At 38.2% G+C, this 20,660-nt stretch overlaps 1 protein-coding gene across 1 annotated transcript; it reads right to left on the bottom strand.

Moving 5' to 3' along the window:
- Positions 1-4,126: 4,126 nt before the first annotated feature.
- On the bottom strand, positions 4,127-20,467 carry TRIM23 (tripartite motif containing 23). Its single transcript, XM_071731715.1, has 11 exons — positions 20,337-20,467; positions 19,205-19,367; positions 12,158-12,279; positions 11,387-11,665; positions 10,727-10,909; positions 9,967-10,182; positions 8,800-8,934; positions 6,601-6,730; positions 6,375-6,485; positions 4,817-4,941; positions 4,127-4,456 (listed from the first exon to the last, which is right to left on the bottom strand). Exons 1-11 carry the CDS (start codon positions 20,448-20,450, stop codon positions 4,277-4,279), a joined length of 1,758 nt encoding a protein of 585 aa, XP_071587816.1. The 5' UTR covers positions 20,451-20,467; the 3' UTR covers positions 4,127-4,276.
- Between the last annotated feature and the right edge of the window lie 193 nt (positions 20,468-20,660).

Here is a 20,660-nt window from a genome sequence, read left to right as displayed (position 1 = left end):
TGAAGTCTTCTGTTTTTTTTTGCTTTGCTGTTATGCAAAACTGAAGAGAAACACCCACACCACGTGTCATGATAACCTCCATTAAAAAGTCAGGGCATAGTTTGTAACTTTTTCATATTTATATGTATCTTTCATATATACTTAATCCTTTTCACAGTACTAAGTAAACTCGTGTATGTGTCCATGGAAAATCAAAATCATAGAATAGTTTTGGTTGAAAGAGACCTTTAAAGGTCATCTAGTCCCAGCTCCCTGTAGTAAAAGCAGAGACAGTTTCAGCCACACCAGGTTACCCAGAGTCCCATCCAGCCTCATCTAGGTGAGGTTCCTGCTTATTGCAGCAGGTTGTAACTAAATGACCTTTAAAGGTTCCTTCCCAACAACTCTAGGATTCTCAGAGCCCCATCTGACCTTATCTTGAATAGTTTTAGAGAAGGGGCATCTATCACCTCTCTGGGCAACCTGTCCAGTGTTTCACCACCCTCATTATAAAAAATTTCTTTAGATCCAAGTCTCTATCTACCCTCTTCTAGTTTAAAAACACTCCCCCTTGTCCTTCCACAACAGGCCCTGATACAAGTTTGTCCCCAAACAAGGTGGATGCTGTTTGCTATGACAACTATAAAATCTACCTCTGTCATATAAAAATGGTGTGTAATGTGGTCTTCTGTGTCCAGGAGCAATAAACAACTCTTGGAATGCCAGTGTGTAAAGTCCTACACAACTTGTCTAGCGTTGCAAATAATGCTTTTTTCTTTCAGTGTGTGCTTTCTCATTATATTAGTCTAGGGAGTCTGTTTCTGGCTTAATTTTTACCCAAAGTCCAGCAAACATTAATACTACTACTGAAATACATACTTCAAAATAAATTATGGCAGTCATCTCAGCTATGCTTACTTACATCAGGTGTCGCTGATGCAGTCCTCAACAAAAGCAAAGACAACTGCTTAAGCTGTTGTGAACCTAGGACTACATCTGGTCCTGTTATTATGTTGGATAGTTAAGCCTACTGTAAATACAGTAACATTAACTTTCTGTATGCTCAAATAACACAACTGAACTCATGGAACATGCAGGAGTGTACAGTTCCTGTAACTCTGTTTTTGAAATGAGTTGTGATGCATCCTAATAAAATTCACTATGCACCAAGAAGCTCATCTCCGGTGAGATAAAGGGAAATCTTCAGAGATCAACAGAAAAACTTACTGTAGAAGCTAAATGTAGGACAACACTACTCTGAGATTTTATTTAACAAGAAAAATGGTAAGTTTATTAAAATTCTCAAAGTTTTCCATACTTTATTGAAAAGAATTCATTTTCTGAAACTGCAGCAGCTCACAAATTGTTTCCACTGAACAAGCATTTTCTTTCAGGACATCTTTACAAAACATGCACTAAAACATTTTAGTTAAGTCTTTCAGTTTTCTTTCACAACATCTTTACATAACATCCACACCTACTCCCACAATTCAGAGTAAGAATTCTCTCAGAATATAATCCACACAGTTCACAATAAATTTGAAGCTAGCATACAGTAAGACCACATCAAGTGATAAAACAATTTTTCAGTTAGACTAGACATACTGTTTGAGCTGAGATTCTTCTAAAAAAAGCCACAGCACAGTTACTGGATTTAGTTTTATTAGCTCAGTTTCATAATTATGTCAAAATCCTATGAAAAGTTATTCAGTATTTTCAAATAATCCTCATAGTAAAGCTTGAGTGAGTTCTAGTTGAACTATTCCAACTACATATTGTGTAAGTCAGTACACTAAAAGCTAAAGTTCAGTAACACTGGTGAAACAAGCTTAAAATTATAACTGAAGCAGTTCATATGTACTATTAATTTATAACACAAACATCTTAGTGTACCTTTTCACACTAAAGAGTTCACAGACAGATGCAACACTTTCACAGTTCTTTCAAGTCATCTTAAATAAACTCCATTTAAAAACACTTTATGGTAGCATTCCATGTATAACAAGCAAGCTTCTGTGTTAAAAAAATATGTGTCGAGTATTTTTCCTCTGCCTTCAAATGTGATGTTAAGAAAAATTCAAACTGGACACCCTAAACATTTTGAAGGAGATCTACACTGAGAGGCAGGTATAACTGAAGCATAAGTCAGCTAAAATAAAATTACAGAATCAAGTTTTTTCTAAAGAATCCTATCTTCTCTGTTAAAAATGTTCTAATAAAATGTATATACCATGTTTAGCAGGATTTACTGATATTCTAGAAAGAGCTATAGACAGCAGAACCCTAGCAAGGTTTGGGTCTGCTCTGCAGTACAGGCTAAGCAGATGCTCAAGTCAGAGAAGCTAACTGTCTTGTGCAAGAAGTTACATGCTGGGAATGATGAACAACTTCTGGTTTGGTATGTGCAAGAAAACACTTCACTCTGTCATAACCTCTTTCCACATTTATCAGGTTGTCTGAAGCAAAGAGCAGATACTCCTTCTCAGTACCTATATATATATATATATATATATATATATATATATATATATATATACATACACACACATAGGCACTGAAGCCCGTATCAGGCATTTAACTATTTTTTTAAAGCTTAAGTGTTCTTTCAATCAGTTTTCCAAGTCTTGCTGAAGTCTTGCTTTTCCAAGACTTGCTGAAAACAAAGCTGAATTTAACACCACGTACATGACATTTAAGTTACAAAACTACAAATACGTGTCACTGAATAAAGGTGCGAATGCACTGAAGTATTTGTTTACACATTCTTGGTTTTATCTAAGGTATTTAGTCACAAAACATAATAAAATTGATATTACAATAAAAGTCATAGCAAAAAACAATGGGCTGTGTTTTCTTTGCCACATGAAGTTCTGAGCTTTCACAGGTAAACTTCTTAGTGTGACGAAAACATTACCCATCTGTGAAAAAAATACTGCTCACCTCCACTGTCCAGTTCTCCCAATTCACCTGTATTCCATTAAGAAAAGGTAATAGGCAGTTTTGATCTACTGGCCATGCTTTTTGTAGCTCCTTTAGCAACAAAAATATTCCATGGCATAGCTTCCTCAATTGGTTATGGCTATGCACTTTAAAAAGGGGGACAGAAGATTCTGGTGCACACAGCAGACAGGTTAAATTGTTAGCAGAGTTGCATGTGCAGCAGATTAAAAGACATCACTGAGTCACTGCAACCATCTCTAAATTTAAAGGCTGCTACATTCACATATCATGGGCTTGCAAATGAGTAATCTTCAAAAATAAAGGCATAGGTGGCAGTTCCATTTGGAAGATACAGTAAGATTGAAAATCTAATTATGGAAGGTTTATATCACATTTTGCCATCTGCTCTTCTACGTAAGGTTTATAATTAATGTACACTGCTTTTACATTGTGTTATTTAATATTTTGAGGCCACTACCTTAATCTGGAAGCATGACTTCTATGTAAGACTACACAGCTGGACTGACATCATACCATGCTGCTTCTTCAAGAAGTTTTTTTGTTTATTTTAAACTTCATTCGACTTGATGAGTAAGCTTAACCTCCAGAGACAATTATGTCCTCAAGCACACACAAAGCTCTTCCATCTCTGTATCACTGTAGTGTGTCCATAAATAGATTAGATGTGTACAATTAACAAAAAAACCCCAAAATCCCACAACTAGAAAATTACTAGCTAAACAATGCCACAGCCCCCTAGCCCTGCAACACTGTTCCCCCCTTCTCAGGTTTCTTTGCCCATTATGATGCCCTCTGGTAACAAACAGGGAAGCTCATAAATAACCAGAATTATATTTTCTTTTTGCAGTGCACTGTCACCTATAGACTAATGCATTCTTTAGATATTAAATTCTAGCACCATTTATTTATAACTAACAGACAGAGCTGGCTATTCTAATAATTTGAGATGGATTTTTTAATAATTTCCTGGGAAAGTATGTGTAAACCACTCAATTTCTTGCAGACCTAAGTTAAATTCTGTTACTTTGTTGTAAGTATTAACTCTAACGAGAAGAATTCTAATTTCTAACAACCTAATTTCACCAGAAAGAATTTCAAGGCACCCTCAAAATGAGCTCATTCCATTATTTGTAAATGTATCAAATTTCATAAACACTGTAATAGCACAAGTTTACTGAACCAACTATCCAGTACAGGATAACGGCTTTTATTTTTCTGTAACCATCAAGTTAAATAAAATCCCCTCTTCAGAGAGCAGACCTGACTACCTCCTAAATCGTGCAAACAAAACAAAACAGTAAACTACAGCCTTAAATTGCAGCTGCCATAAGAAAGATTAAGCCACATCCAGGACACCAGCAGCCACCAACTGCCTGGAAAGCCAGTCCAGTCCTTCGTAAAGACCTGTACCACTTCGGGCATCACAACCCTGAATATACCAGCTACGGCCACAGCAGAGTTTGTGGAGACTAAGCAGTTCTGTGATTTCTTCCACTGAAAGAGCACCTGCTACATCCTGCAACAGAATCAGATACAAAGGCTCAATTATTCTTCCCTATATGGTTTGAAGCATTTTATTTTCAGATGATGACTTAGATAGAAGCTACAGATCACACAAAAGTTTTCCGAACACAAAGCCAAATGAAACAGTCACAGATTTACTACTTGTTACCATAAAAAAACCAAACTGGTTGTTGAATCTACTAAGCACTCTAGCATCACTTATTTTATCAGCTATAAACATAAGGAAAGCATCTATGTTTTATGTTTTCAGCACTACAATTCCCTACCCGCAGCAGAGCTGGAGTTCGATATACAAACTGGTGAAAAGAGTAACAGAATGAAAAAAAAAAAAAAAAAAAAAAATCACAAGTACCTGTTTATTAGCAAAGATCAAGAGCAAGGCATCTCGCAATTCCTTCTCTGTTAACAATTTTGCAAGTTCACTGTGTGCTTCACTGACCCTGTCTCTGTGACTGCTATCGACAACAAACACCACAGCTATGAAAGAAAGAGAGAATTGTTTTACACACACCCACATATAAACTCAGCAGGATTAGCTTTCAACTTTACACAGTTCTTTCAAGTAGTTGTCTATGTGAAGTTTCTCATCAGTGTGCAACTTCAATTTTGAATCCAAGAGAGCTGAGAAATTTCTTACATACCTCTACACTTCTGATAAAAATTTTCATCCCAAATTCATCCCAAAAAAAGGGAAAAAAAGTCTGAAGGTTTTTGCTTAGGCTAGCATGACGGCTGTGATATTTCAACTTCTTAGGTCTAAAACCAGATATACTATGTGTGGATTGAGTATCATTTCTAGATCCAGTTATAATCAACCAGCTCCCATAAGACACTTCCAGTTTCCCTTAACTGCCTGTAAAATTTACAGGTTCAGCCAAATCGGCACAGCTCCCTCCAGCTACAGACAACACAATCAAGAGAAGATTGCCATCTACTGCCTACAGAGCAGCAGCATTTTCTAGTGTCCACTACAGAGTAACCAAGATGCCAGGAAGATCTGACAAACAGCAAGGCAGAGCTAGAGGACAGAATCTCAACTCATGGATTTTGTAATGGAAAACCCTACCACACTGAACTAAAAAAAACTTACCACATGTATGCACCAGATTAATTGTTTGTAGACTTTCTCTCCAACATACAATTATTCAAGGTAGACATAATTTCATACTACTGGTGTTTACTCAGTAAATTTTATGAGGACAAAAGAAATCCCAAAACACAATTTTTATAAGTTCGAAAAGATGAACAATTTAAAATTTTTAAGTCTGCAGTGAAGGCTGAATTAATGCACAAAGCAGAGTACAAATTGGTGACTGTCATTCTAAAGTCTTTCAGTTAATTCTGAGTGAATTAATGAAGAGGAACACCTTTCTAAACTGAGAAACAACCGTAGAGGATTTATAGAAGGCACAGCATGAATTTCTAAATCGGCATCACTTAGGACAGTGATTTCAGAATCAGCAGCCTGGTCTGTGACCAGGTATTAAACTGCACTACTAAGTTAGAGGTTGAAGAACTTCATAGAATTTAAGTTACCAAATAAGTCTCTTGGAGTTTGAGTATTTGCATTTCATGTGCCATTAAAATTTCATACCTGGCAAATACCATTTGTCACTATGCAAACTTTGGAGCACTGCACCATGTCTTGATGTCAGCTAGAACCAGTTCAAGAGTCTCTTAATTTTGCTTGGCTCCATGTCCTGTCTGATAGATTTATGGAGAATGTACCTTTATCATGCAGCAGACACTATAAACAACTGGATTAAAATTTCTTAGCTCAAGAATCTAGGAGCTGTGCCTTGCATGAGAACAATTTTCTATGGTTATAAATAATTTCCAATAATCATCTTTTTGGCTCTGAAACACAAGCTAGAAGACAAAATGCAGTTTAAAAGTTGTATTAGTCTCACCTTGAGTATTGAGATAATAATGTTTCCACAAGGGCCTCAATTTGTGCTTCCCCCCTACATCCCATATAGTAAACTTCAAATTCTTGTATTCTACTGTTTCGACATTAAAGCCTAGAACAAAAATATTAACATTTTATAGCCTTGTTATTTACAGATAAAAAATAATAAAATTCTGCAAATCGGTCAAACATTCAGAAAATAATTAGATTTAATAGTTATTACTAACCTATTGTTGGAATTGGCTGCATGAATTCATCTTGCTTCAACTTAAACAAAATAGTTGTTTTGCCAGCTCCATCTAATCCTAGAGTGACAACTCGAATTTCCATTTTTGGTCCAATATGTACCCTGTTGTCCTGGAAGAAACAGCATACACAAAACAAGAGCAAGTTTAGGAAATTCAAATTAGAAAATCCGTATGTTTAAGATACCTGCTACTATTTGCGAAGTGATTAAATGGATGGCTTCCAAAAATACAAGGTACAATCACCTCCAGCAATAATATAAACAAAACTATCCAATAATCTCTGCAATGAACCTGTAAATTCTGCCCAATTTAATCACATGCCTTTCAGAATGACAGCCAATCTTATGCTAGTATGTCTGTAACTTGATGAAATTTCAAATTCTGTCATAATTCTTGTTTTAAACTACATGAGGAGTTGTTTATTACAATTTGAATTCTCTGACCAGAAAACTCTGTTGCTGCTGTAGCTTTTCCACTATGTTTTGTCACATTACTGATGTCCTCACCTACAGAACTGTTTGCTTGCTGGAGGCTCCATAACTATACCTCTTGACCTCAAGCCACTTCCAGTCCATTACCACATCACAACAGCAACATTACTAGCTTTAAGCAGTAATCTGAAATACCAAAAGCAAACAAACAAATGAAGAAATCCCCAAGTCTTGTTTGGAGGCAAGGGTAGAGAATCAACTTCCTATTTAGAGTTTAGACCAAGCCACCGTTAGTATTGAACAAGATGATACTAAGAATGTGATCACTGTGATCAAGATAATATAAAGCAGCATAGTGCAAATTGTAAAATGGACAATGTGGGCTAGCATTACTATGTATCTCTGAACTGTACTTCTGAAGCACACTTACCTGTGCTGGGCAAGCAACATACAAAAATCTGTGTCTATGCTACACAGCTTTTTATTTCTTCTTGCAATAGAAGTGCTACTTACTGACTGCAAAAATTCTGCAGTCTCTCCAGGTACAAGACCAATACGTACCAATGTGACTGCATGTACAAACCTAAGGTCCACCTAGTCTAGCACATTGTCTGAAACTAGGTAAGTACTGAATACACCTGAAAGTAAGGAACAGGGAAAGCACATGGTGATGACTCACCTAAATACCCTCCCTTTGCTTAACAGCTTGGACTCACTGGGCCAGCAGTGTGGTTTCTGCAACTAACAGATCTGGATGTATTATTCATGCATGAATATGTCTGTTTCTTTCTTGAAACCAGACTATTTGGGAGCTCAGAAGATCCTTAGCACCATCCTCCACAGACTAAAACTAACTGAATATTTGCGATTTGGAAAACTGAATTTCTGACATTAATGAGGACTGGTACAGAATCCCCACACAAGCATTCCTTTCCTTGTAACGCAAGCTTTAAAAGTAACAGTCAAATGCTTAGTTTCATCTCAGCAACAAGAGATTCTATAGTTCTTTCATCTAATCAAAGCCAAAAAAACCTATTTAGCAAAGTACTTCTTGTTCTTTAGGGTTTCCTATGTGAAAAGTATCACTTGAGTGTCAAACTCCACACAATTTCATTCTCTTCAAAGAACAGGTGGTACTGGAATTATTTTAAAGCAACAACAAAAAGAAACTACTTGGAAGAGGAATCGTGTCAGAGAAAACAAAGCAACTATATGACAAATTATCATTTAGCAATTTGAAAGAAATACATTACTTTTAATATAAGATGAAAGTTGTAACAGCATTATTTAATTTGAAAATAGGTGTGCAGTTTTCAGGAAATCAAATAATTTTGCAGAAGTTATGCTGTTCTCTTGAAAAAGGCATAATACGTGAAAAAACAAAGGGTCAACTCCTGCTCTGAGTTGAATGTACAACAGATCAGGGATGTTTCCAAAGAAATTTTTAGAATTCACAAAAACTGTCTTACATGTTTAAAAGAAAGCAGCTGATGTTCAAAGCTACTGATGTAGCCAATGTCAACCAAATGTTCCTCACACTGATTATAACAGAATAGTAGTTTTGTAGCTCAAGCTCCAGGATGGCACTCACCATTTAAAACACTGTGGCTTTCAGTGCTACTGAACTGCCTAGCTTTGCTCCAACAAATGCAGCATCATAATGAATATGTATTATTCCTGCTTTCTTTTAAATTACATTTAGGACTTCACAAAGTGGATAGCTGTACTATTGTGAGATTATGAATACCTTTGTAAAAGTGACAGGTATGCTAGCATCCAGCTGCACATGATCTGCAAGTTCTGTAAACTGCTGCTGTTGTTTCTGTAGGGTTTCTAGCAATCTTGTAATTTCCTGTTTGGCCAACACTACTCTGCAGTCATCCTAAACAGACAAAGAAAACAAAAGCATGCATACCCATTACTAACTTACTTAACATAACCTAACACAATGTGGATGATGGCTGTAAATAAAGCATTTTAAATACAAATACTCTAAAGAAATTCATATTTACCAAACAGATTTACTTTAAAATGCAAAGCAAATGTGAAGGCTTTCTCATTCTTCCTTAAAGCTAAAAGATACTAAATAGTTCCACAGTTTTCAAAACCTTTTTCTTTGATGTCTCTTAGTCCAGCAGGAATAAAAGTATATAAATTACAAAAGACAGTAGTGTAATATGTAAATAGGATTAACATAATTCATATATAATTCCAGCAGCTAGAACAGAGGAGCCCACATCCACTCGCTTAACAGAAAGATTAATAACCACCCATTAATGATGGAAAAATTTGCAGTTTAAAGTACATCTGACTAAGCAGCCAGACACTACCTCTAAAAAAAATTTCAAAGTGCAAGTAACCCATTAAAGAAGTAATTTCTGACACTCAGTTTACTCTTCAGTACATATAGTGCTTACTACTTGCTATCATTAAAGTGAATAATGGACCAACTAGATACTTTCATAAAGACACTTTCTTCACACATTTAATATATGAGTTACCAGTAATGCAAACGCTACTGAAAGTTATTTAGTCCTCAAACTTTTTTTCCTACCAGCCTCATGTGACAATTATGTTCAAACACCCATACTCCTAATTGCAACTGTAAAATCCTTCCCATAAATCCTGTAGGCTTTTTGCTTCCGTTTCATCTCTCCACCCTACTAATCTCACAAAAAAAGCAGAAAATACCTCAGGTGAGAGAATCATGCCATAAGATTTTTCAGCAATTGCAGGACTCAGTGCTTTGGTACTGATGACCCTTGTCTAACACGTTGTAAAGAACACTTCAATCTCATTCTATATCATCGTTTTAATATTGTAACAGAAATAAAAATGTAGAGTACTATCTCTTTTAGCTTAAGTTTAATTTGCAGTTCCACACATTTATGCTACAGCTCAATTGCCAACCCACCTGTTGTAAAGTCTTCTCACAATGAAGGCAAGCTGTTGAAACCTGTGACAAGAGGATAGTCATATCTTCTTGCTGTTGCCTAAGCCAAATCAACTTCTCTCTCACATGAGCATCAACAACACTAAGAGCCATTTCCTCCTGACGACAAAGGGTTTCATGAAGATCAGAAAAATAGGCTCGGACGCAGGACCGAGCGTTCTCTGCAGTCCCTGGTACCTACAGTGGAGCAGTCAGGAGATTCAGAGGATTAAGGACACCATTTGATTACAGAAGTACATTTTTCATTTTATCCCAGTTTCTAACTTATGTTCACATCTGCTTCAGCTACATGACAATTGAAGTCACAGTTACAGAGCAAGTCTTACTAGTCTTAGGGGTAGTTAAGATCCTCCAAGAATTTACTCCAATAATCAAGTAACTTACTCGTATGTATGTATACACATCCTACTAAAAAGGACCAGGAAAAAAAAGCCTCAATAGTATAACAGCACCTCAGAACAGAAGAAATCTGTCACAGTACTTTGATAGTGTATTAGCAGTTATACGGATTTCTCTACTGCCTCCCTATTTTCATGTAGCCTCAAAACATTGTAATGGACTACAAGTGCCCCTCTTATTTGCTGGCTTAAGCTTCAATAACATCTTGGTAGATATAAGAAGGTCCTGTTTGGAAAAACCTATGTATAATATTCAAAGAAACTCCTTAGCTTACAAGAAGTAAACATTCTGTACACGTGGGGAAAAAAAAAACAAAACATACATGTTCAGTATGTGCCATTCCGACTCCATCTTCAACTATTTGTTCTCCTCCTTCTATATGCTGAACAATTCCAACTAATTTTCTGGAATAATCTGAGATTTCTTCTGTGAAAGTTCTTATACAGTGGGCCATGTCTAAAATGGATGCACGAATCTGGTTTGCTTCTGGTTCCAAGACAGAATGCTATTAATTAAAAGCAACATATCAATGATCAATCACAAATATCCTCCTTAATAGCATCTATTTTACAACATATTTAATATATGCATGCACATGTATGCTTATATACAGATACAAATTTGCTATAAGCAGTTACAAATAAGAAGGGCAGTTACATTCCACCAGGTTGGGTGAACCTAGTGTTTGAATAATGAAAACAGTTTTCATAGCTGGTGATTCAATACAGCAAGAATTTCAGAAAAGCATCACAGGAAGGGACTGTGCATCTTAATATATAAATAACTTACTGTGGTCTTAGAAAATAAATGTGGTTTTTTTTTTCTTGTAATTTTACCATAGCAGTCAGAAACAACAGGAAAACAAAACAACAGTACGAAGTCAGTCTTACTAAGACCTATCTGTCCTCTTTTGTACTTTAATTGGATAACTAATTATGCAAGCCACCCCACAGGATGATTAGAAATAGATTATTAGCAGTACCTTATGACCTTGATGCTTTCCATATTCTTTGCAGACACAGCACATAAGAGGACTCCCCTGACAACCCTCTTCTAAGCAAACAAACTCAATGGCATGCACTTGGTGTTGGGAGCACATGGTCTTCTCGTGAGGCTTATCAGCAAGAGGCACACGCCTGTGTTTCGCTAGTGTCTTTGTAGAGTGAGTCAGTTGGGAACAGTCTGCACACAAGTGAGTGGCACAAACAGTGCAATACACAGATGCAACATGGGCTTCATCTTCATCACAACGAATGATACTCTAATAAAACAAAACAACAAAACTGAAGTTAACATTTAACCCAAATAACTGAGGAACATCAGAAGGCCTGTCATCAACATAAGTCTGAAAACTGAATTTCATTAAAAGTTACACACTAATAAATATTTAGACTAATTTGAAAACTTAAAATCAAATTCTCAGTTAATTTTCAAAAAACAGAGTCAGTTTCCTTTGCAGTCAACTCCAATAAAGTCATCCAGAGGTATTCAGTGATTTAATAAACCCAAACTTCAATGGAACTTGTAAAAGTTTGGAAGATAAAATAATCCAGGCTCCAGTCATTTCCTCCAAAAGTCATCACAGAACAAAGTATTACAAAGTTACAGAGAAAACACCACTGGACAAACAAACTGAAAGAAAACAGCATTACTATTAAAGTTACATTTGGTGAAGAACTGATTTTTTTTTTTTCTACCCACAGATAACCTTAAGCAAATTTAACAAAGGTTTTCCTTTTATAAAACTCAGTACCTCTCCAGATAGACCAATGGCTTCTTCTGCTGTCCCGCATGGCCCAGCTGGTCCATTCTGCAACCGTTCCAAGAGTTCCAGCAAAGCAAAATTCTTTTTCAAGCCCCAGACACCAGAATCTCCTATTTTGAGGAAGAATTAAATGAAGCAGAATAGAGGAAGAAAAACCTCAAGAAAACACGTTGAATAGAAGTTCCACATACCACAGCTGGGATTCTGACAAATATTAGGAGCACATTAATTATATTAACTAGAGTGAGATACAACCACCCCTTTTTCTGTGTAAACTCACACCATCTTTTTATCCTCTTCCTTTTTTCCTTCCATTGTGGTACTATTTACTATTTATGCATTTTTTCCCTACTTAAAGAACAACAAGATTACAAAAAAAAAAAAACCAAAAAAACAACTCAGTAAAAACATTTGTAAAATTATCCACAAAAGCCAGCAATTACAACAAACACACAAACTAATGTACATCATAAAAAAACAGCATTTTGCATAACAATGTACAATGAACTCACTACTCTACCAACACAAGCTGCTAAGAATTCACACTGCCAAATCTCTTATTATTCCCTGAATCACAAGATGCAACACTTATTGCGTTTTTATATTTATTAATTATAATGATTAATTATTAATTATAATAATTAATTATTGATTATTATAATTAATTATTATAATAATTAATTATTATAGTCCAATAAAAGCCTGAAGATGACTTAAAACAATATTCAGAAAAGACCCACATATAACACTATTTTATATACCAAAAAGGAAGCTACCTCACAGTCCCTATTGCAAAGCAGAACTCCATGTCTATTTCTGAATCATCCTCATCTTGTAAAGGTTAACACAAACTGCATCTCTCTGACTGCTGCTAAATGCTGCCTGCATAGGCCATGTACATTATCAGAACCATACTGATTGCTTCTCCAATAAATTATCATTCCTTGACTTCTTTCAGCATCACTGTCATTAAATTTAAGATATTTTCTCTGTTGCAAGGTAAAGGTGCCTCATCATTACTGACCACAGAATTACTTCTTTTTCGTCATGTCAGTGTCATTCTGTATGGAATACTAAGGTTGGAGCACACCCAAACAGCTTTTGAAGACTTCCACAGAGGAAGATTCCACCACCTCTCCAAGGAAGCTGTGCTAGAGCTTGGTCATGCTCAGTGGAGACAGAACTTCCTGAGTTTCTATTTGTGCACATTGCCTCTAGTTCTGCCACTAAACACACTGAAGAGAGCCTGGCTCTGTCTTCTTTACATCCTCCTTTCAGGTATTTGTAAAATATCTCTCAGTCTTTCTTCATATACAAGTGGTTTCAGAACCTCATTATTTTACTGACTTTTTGCTCCAGTAACTTCACATCTCTCTTGTACGGGAAGTCCAAAACTAGACACAGTACTCCAGGAGTGGTACCATCAGTGCTTTCGAAAGGAAGGACTGGGAAAGAATCACCACCCTGCACTTGCTGGCAACACTCCTCCTAACACAGCCCAGGATACAGTTAGCTTTCTTTGCTGCAAGAGCACACCACATAAAACAGGACTCCCCACGTCCTTTTTCTGCAAAGCCAGCCTCCAGATAGTTGGCTCATTCTCTTCTCTCATTTTCTTTCTAAATGAAAGAATTAGAGTGACAGAATATCTTGAATTGGAAGGGATCCATAAGTATTATCAAGTCAAACTCCCTGCTACGAAAAACTAAACCATATGACTAAGAGCACTGTCAAGATGCTCGAAGTGTGACAGGCTTGGTGTTGTGACTTTGTTGGGGGAGCCTCTTCCAGTGACTGACCACCCTCTCAGCCAAGAATCTTTTCCGAATACCCAATCTGAACTTACCCTGACACACCTTCATTCAGTTTCCTCATGTCCTATCATCACTGGTCTCCAGAGAAGGTCAGCACCTCCCCTTCTGCTGCCACCCTTGAGAACGTTGCAGGTCACGCTCCAGCCTTCTCTTCTCAAAGCTGGACAAACCAACTGACCTTGGCTGCTTCTCTGAAGTCTTGCCCTCGAGTTCTTTTACCATATTAGTAGCCCTCATTCAGACACACTTCTTAGTAGTTTGGTGGACTTCTTATATTGAGACACCCAAAACTGCATACAGCACTGGAAGTAAGGTCACACCAGTAAAGTATAGAGTCACCTCACTTGACCAGCTAACTATGCTTGTGCATGTGCTTGATGCTCTTCAGGACACAGTTGTCTCTTTTTGTTGCCTGGGCACACTGTCAACTCATGTTCAACCTCCCATCCTATCAACCCAAACTCCAGATCTCTTACTGTGGGGCTGCTCTTCAGCTTCTCAACCCCAAATTTGCACATATAACCAGAACTACTCCAGGATTAAATGGCTCCACTTTGCATTTGTCCTTATTTGTAAGGTCACCAATCACATCAAGCAGTGTTGTCTCTAATACTCTTTTTGCTGTTTACATATTTTGAAAAATTCTTTTTGTTGTCCTTCAGATGCTGGCCAGATGGAAATCTCACCTCCCTACATTGGAAAACAACATTTCTGAAATCCTCCCACCTTGCCTGTCTTGTTTTCAATGTCCGTACACTTTCATTTCTGCCTAAATTCTACAAGAAAATTCCTATTCAGCCCAGCAATCCTTCCACACCACTTGCTTGATTTTTGACACTCTGGAACTGTTAACTTCTGCACACTGAAGAGATGGCTCTTCAAAAGTGATTTGCATCCAATACAGAAAGCACCTAGGAACTTCCTCTAAGCAGAGTTGTTATATATTGAAGAGAAAAAAGACCAAAACCCAAAACATTCTAGTAATATTCAGACATTCCTCAAATGGAGTATTTGCCATTTTCAGGAGCTAAGTACACAGCATCTGAGATTCTCCTCAATACATCACATCTAGAAAGTTCTATTTGATCACAACTATAACTTCTGGAAATCAGGAACAACCAGTTACAGATGGACAATCAGAATAGAATGGTGGTTTAAATGGAGATTCTTCAACAACTGGGATTTATAAAACACTCTATGGATGTCAAGGTATTATTAGCATGAAAGTGCTGTTCCAAACGAACACAAAATCACCAACTACAGTGAGCAGCAAGCAGTTACAAGACCCAGCAAATGGATGAATGTAGGCAGCAGGTGCCAGGACTTGCCGGGTGATGGGCCCGGACGGTGCCCGCCCCGCCTGTGCCCAGTTGGGGCTGGCCCAGGGGCGCATGCCCGGGATCGGCAGGGTGTGGTTCTTGGGCAGGCTCCAGGGCCAGGCGGACCGAAGTTAGCTCCCTGATACCAACTCAAACCAACACAGCTCGATTGACTCTGTTCGCGAACCGAGCTCACGCCCACGGCGAGATTCATCTGACGCAACAGATGAATACTGTTTTTCTGTAGCTATAAATGGGAGCATATATAAGCTATTCTCCCCTTCAACACCCTCAACTGATACAAAACAACACTGACCATCTGTTTAGGAAAAAAAGCCTACCAGTAAAGGCCATTAATTTTAGCACATTAATTTTAGGAACATTTCTTCCTGGAAATGGACCTATCAAGTCACTAGTTAGTAACTTTGAAATCAAGTGTAAATCAAGGGCATGACAGTGCTCCCTACAGTTAACCTTCCCACAGTGAAAGCTTCATAACCAATACTCGAAATAGAGCTCAGTGCACTCCACAAAATAAATTGCAATAAAAAAAAGAGAAGTATTTCAACTTTTTTTTGGCCATAGATCTTGAAACAAGGTCGGAGCAGTTATATTCTGGGCCTCCACAATTACAGTTAGCACCAGCACTGTCATCTGCCTTGATATATTCTGACTTTGGAACTTATATATTTTTTAGCTCTAGCACTCCTAGCAGAGGCAGTGTTTTTCACACTACAGGCCAAGGAAGAGTCACCTTTTATTACAAGTTGAAGAAATACAGAGCGTAATAACTGCTTTTACATTCTTACTCATGTCAAATCACTTTTTAAATGGAGTTTGGATTTGCTGGAACTGTATCTAGACAGATTTCTAGACAAATTCCCAGAAAGCAAAGCACAGAAAAAGGCTAGTTGGTTCTCTTCCACAGCGTTTAGAACAGTACTGGTCCCATGCCAAACTCACTGTGCATAAGCTTCATTTATTACAGTATATAAGATACTCACACTAACAACACACTAATATAATGACTGTTGATACTAATGTGGCCTTCATATAGATTAACCTCTAATCCAGACAGCCATTAATAGCAGAGTATACATGGATAACATGCACCAAAAGGATAAGCCTACTTACAAGATGGATTATAGCAAATTAGCCTTTAGGCAAACATCGCATTAGCCTTTAAACAAACACTGGATAAGACAGAAGATGATTTTCAATCACTGTATTTTCTCACAGAAGTATTTTCTTTCACAGGTTTTAATATGGTTTCACAGGTTTATAAACCAACCAACCAAACATAAACCAAAGAAGCACTCTCCTCAGTTCACATTTCACATTCTCAAATCCAATTTTAATCACATTAGTTCCGTTCCATATCTATCATGAGAAAGCCAAGCCAGAAAAGTCAATGCAGAATTTACTGAAATGTACCCAACAGAAAAGATCAGAAAAGATATGTCAGCAGCTATTCTGCATTTATTTTCTAGTTCTAACTTAAAGCTGTCAGTGGAAACAAAGTTATACTACTTTTGAATTCCTTCTGTAGCTTTTTATTTATTTATACTGAGATTTGCTAATTCATTGACAGTGCACCTTGGTCAAAGATGGAAAACCAGGGAAAGCTTACATACTAACAAGTAATCTACTGAAACAGAATTTATTACCACTAAGTGCCCTGTGTAACACGCATTATGATACAGAAAGTTATGCCTCATTTCACTCGCATCTACCATAAAATTTATGTATTTGAGAAAAAATCAACTTCACCTTTAAACACTAAACCTACTATAAAACTACTACATACTCAACATACATATTTTCAACACATCTGAGCGAGTGTTTATTTTGTATTTAAAAATACTAAAAGACAAGTCATGTAAATACATCCATTTAATCTCCTGGACTTTAGCTCTGATTCTTCATTGGTCACAAATGAAAAAGACTCCAATGATCTCATCCTTGTGCCTACAAAGGATGTTTGTGCCTTTTACAAAACCACTACACAATCTGGCTCTTCTCAAAAGAAGAGGACATGAATAACAGGGAGTGTGTCAGCCAGAAATGAGATAGTGACAGCATGAAGATAGTAAGGCCAACTACAGCCAGCAAGACAAATGCCGTTTTCAAAAGCGTGAAGCTTATCTGCAAATGGATTATAAATAATGAAAAGAATAGAGAACTGTCTTTTGTCTTACTGTCTCAACAAAGCCAAGAGAATGTTACGTTGCAGCCATTAGAAGATAAAGCTTATTTAATAAGAAAAAGCCTTTTCACTCTGAGAGTGACAAAACTCTTGAACAGGCTTCCCAGTAAGGCTGTGAGGTCTCCTTCTCCAAAGGAGACTCAAAACCCCCCTGTACATGTTCCTGTGTGACCTACATTAGGTAGTCCTAGTCTGGCAGGGCATTTGGACTCGATGATGCCTTCCAAACCCTAACACTGTGATTTCTGCAAACTACACGTGCAGCAGACTTAACCAAGACTAGGAACTACTAGGTGACTAGAGAAAAACAACATATGCACAGATGCTTCAAAGACAGGCCATGATGAGCTGCACTCCACAAAACACACCATTTTTACATGCTGGAAGCAATACTATTTCTTAAGACAGTTCTTAAGACTTGCTAAGGCTAGAAATGGCTATGACTCTCTTCTGTAGAAGTATTTTTACTTTCAAGCTGCTTTGCTAAAATTATCTACCTATCTGGCAACTGCTGGTGACAGCATACCATCCTTCTTTCTACGACTAGCCAGCAGGATGCAAGACTACTATCCTACACACAAAAGCTGAAACCAGCAGGACCCAGTCTTGTGCTTTAGCATTCTCCCCCACAAAAGCGTACTTTAAGAAATCTTGTGCAGTTCCACAGTCACAGGTAAGAAGTAAACCAAAATGTGACTCTTCTAACAACATCTAGATTGGCATTCACTGCTGACCACCTCCCTCCCCCCAGAAAACAAACCCCTCTCTCATATCTTACAGAGTGTCTGTAAGACTATTCCTGTTTGGTCTACAATCTAACAGATTTTCTTCATGCAAAGTGAATTCTTACTTGAGCAAATATGCTAATTAAATATTTACTTCATTGTTAAAGAGTCATTTCTTCATATTAAATCAGAAATCTTCTCAGAGATTTTTTCCAATAGCTTCTTCCCCTATGATATTCAAAAGTGGAACCAGCTCTATTCTCAAATGTTCTTACTACAAATTCTTCTGATAACTCGTCTTCTCTAACCCTATTCCTGTCCTGAAGGAATTATAAACGTGTCATCTTTTGCCTAAAATAAACCTCCACCGCTGGATAAAAGCTGTATCTTTTCCTTTCCAATGCTCTCTGCAGACACCCCTACAGTGGGGAAATTCTGACACTACAGTGAGGCCTGACACTATCAATTACTGAATATATATAGAATTACTTTACATTCTAAAAACCAGATTTGTTATCACTAATACTTCATTTTTTAGCACTTCTCATCATGCATCCAGACAAGTCTTTCTATAGAAGAAATTAACTAATTGTAAGGTTTATTTAGTGTTTAGAACAGCAGGAAACTCATACTCATTAAGGAACACTTAGACACCATTTTAAAATATAGTAGTGCCTTTGTAAAGTTAGATGCACAAAAAGCCTCAAGGGTACAAAGCTTGAAAGCCCAGAGTCAAGAAGATGAAGATAAAGATAAAATCTTCATTCTTCTTTTTCTATCATACCTATTTTACTCGTGCTTAACAGTGCTTAGCAGCTTCTCTGAATGAAAAGGAACAGCCCATGCTCATTACTTGGAAATATTATAATTAGGCAGAGCATTAAGAAGCTCTAGCTAAGAAGTACCTAGTATTATCTTCTAGATAACCTCGTCTGACAGGTTTTAAGAACTTCAGGCTTACATTTTCTTACCTAGTTCAGTAACTTGTCGATCAAAAGGACAACGAACTGCTCTGCCATGAAGAGGAAGCCTGGTAAGGCAGTCATGGCATACAGTATGACCACACAAAAGCAGCCGGGGAACTTTGTCACCTTGCAAAGAAAATACATCTTCACAGACTCCACATTCAAGAACCTACAATTTAAAAAGACATCACATTGCGTTTTGAGCTGATAAAAAAGCAAAACTTAATACAGTAAGCCAAACACCACAGTCTATTTTACAAACATTCCTGCAATCACAGCATATAGGCTAAGTCAATGATTTTGCTTTGAACACACAAATAATGACCACACAAATTATATTTAAAAAAATAATTAGATACAACAAAACATTTTAAATCTTCAGCATCCCAACTGATCACCACTACTTCTTGCCCACTGCGTTTAATACACTGCCACAAGAAAAACCCACTGGTCAAGCAGAACAACCAAGCAGAAGCTTCCTCGCAAGAAAAGGGGATACAGAAAGGAAAAGAAACAGAAGACAATGCCCAAAGCAGACTCTCAACTGGTGGAGAGTTTCCATTCACAGCTGATTGACATAAAAAGGTCAGTAATACCAAGTTAGCCATTTATGAAGTTACAAACACAGCACCGAAGTAGCAGGAACAAACAGCACAGGGGACCGGAGCACCTTAAAGTGCTAATAAAAAGCAAAATCAATTGTCATTCAGAAATAGAAAAATAAAACCAAACAAATAAAAAATAATAAATTAAGAAAAATAACAACAATCAAACAATAAAAGCAGAACAAAAGAGAAAAAACAAAACAAAACACACCACTCGACAATCCGTAAGCCAACAGCATCAGCTGACCACCGTAAGGAGCCAGGCGCTGCGTTTTTTCCGAGACAGCCACTCCCGGACACTGCGGCCTCTGGCCCCACAGCCGGTTCCCAAGCACCCCGCGGCAGCGCGGCTCTGCCCGGCGCAGGCCTCCGAAAGGGCCTCCGGGCCCGGCCCCAGCAGAGCCTCGTTGCCTTCCGGGACGCTTCCCAGGCCCCTGGCTCCCGCACTACGCCTTCCCCCAGCTGAGGGGGGACCGCGCAACCCCGGCCTCCACAGCCTGCCCTGGCCCAGGAGGCTCAGCAGCCCGTCTCACCTTCACTGCGGCGCCAGCTGGGCCGCGACCGCTGCCCCCAGGCCCTCGGCTGCCGTCCATCCCGGCAGCGGTACCGGCACAAGCACCGACCCTGCTCACACCTGGGGCCGCCATCTTGCAGAGGGCGGAGCAGAGCGGCGAACGGCAGGAAGCAGCCCGGAGCCGGCGGTCGCCCCGCCGCTCAGTCACGGCTTCGGGAGGCGCATGCGGTCCCCTGCCGCCGCCGCGCTGCTTCTGCCTCCTCCGGTCGGCACCGGGAGCTACACCGAGCCGCCCCGCACAGCGGCGCCTGCGGCCGCGGGAGGACTACATATCCCAGCAAGG

The sequence above is a fragment of the Heliangelus exortis genome, chromosome Z (genome assembly GCF_036169615.1).
Source record: "Heliangelus exortis chromosome Z, bHelExo1.hap1, whole genome shotgun sequence".
Taxonomy (NCBI): Eukaryota; Metazoa; Chordata; class Aves; order Apodiformes; family Trochilidae; genus Heliangelus; species Heliangelus exortis.
The sequence above is the reverse complement of the archived record's forward strand: the minus strand, read 5'-3'. Positions and strand labels throughout refer to the sequence as shown.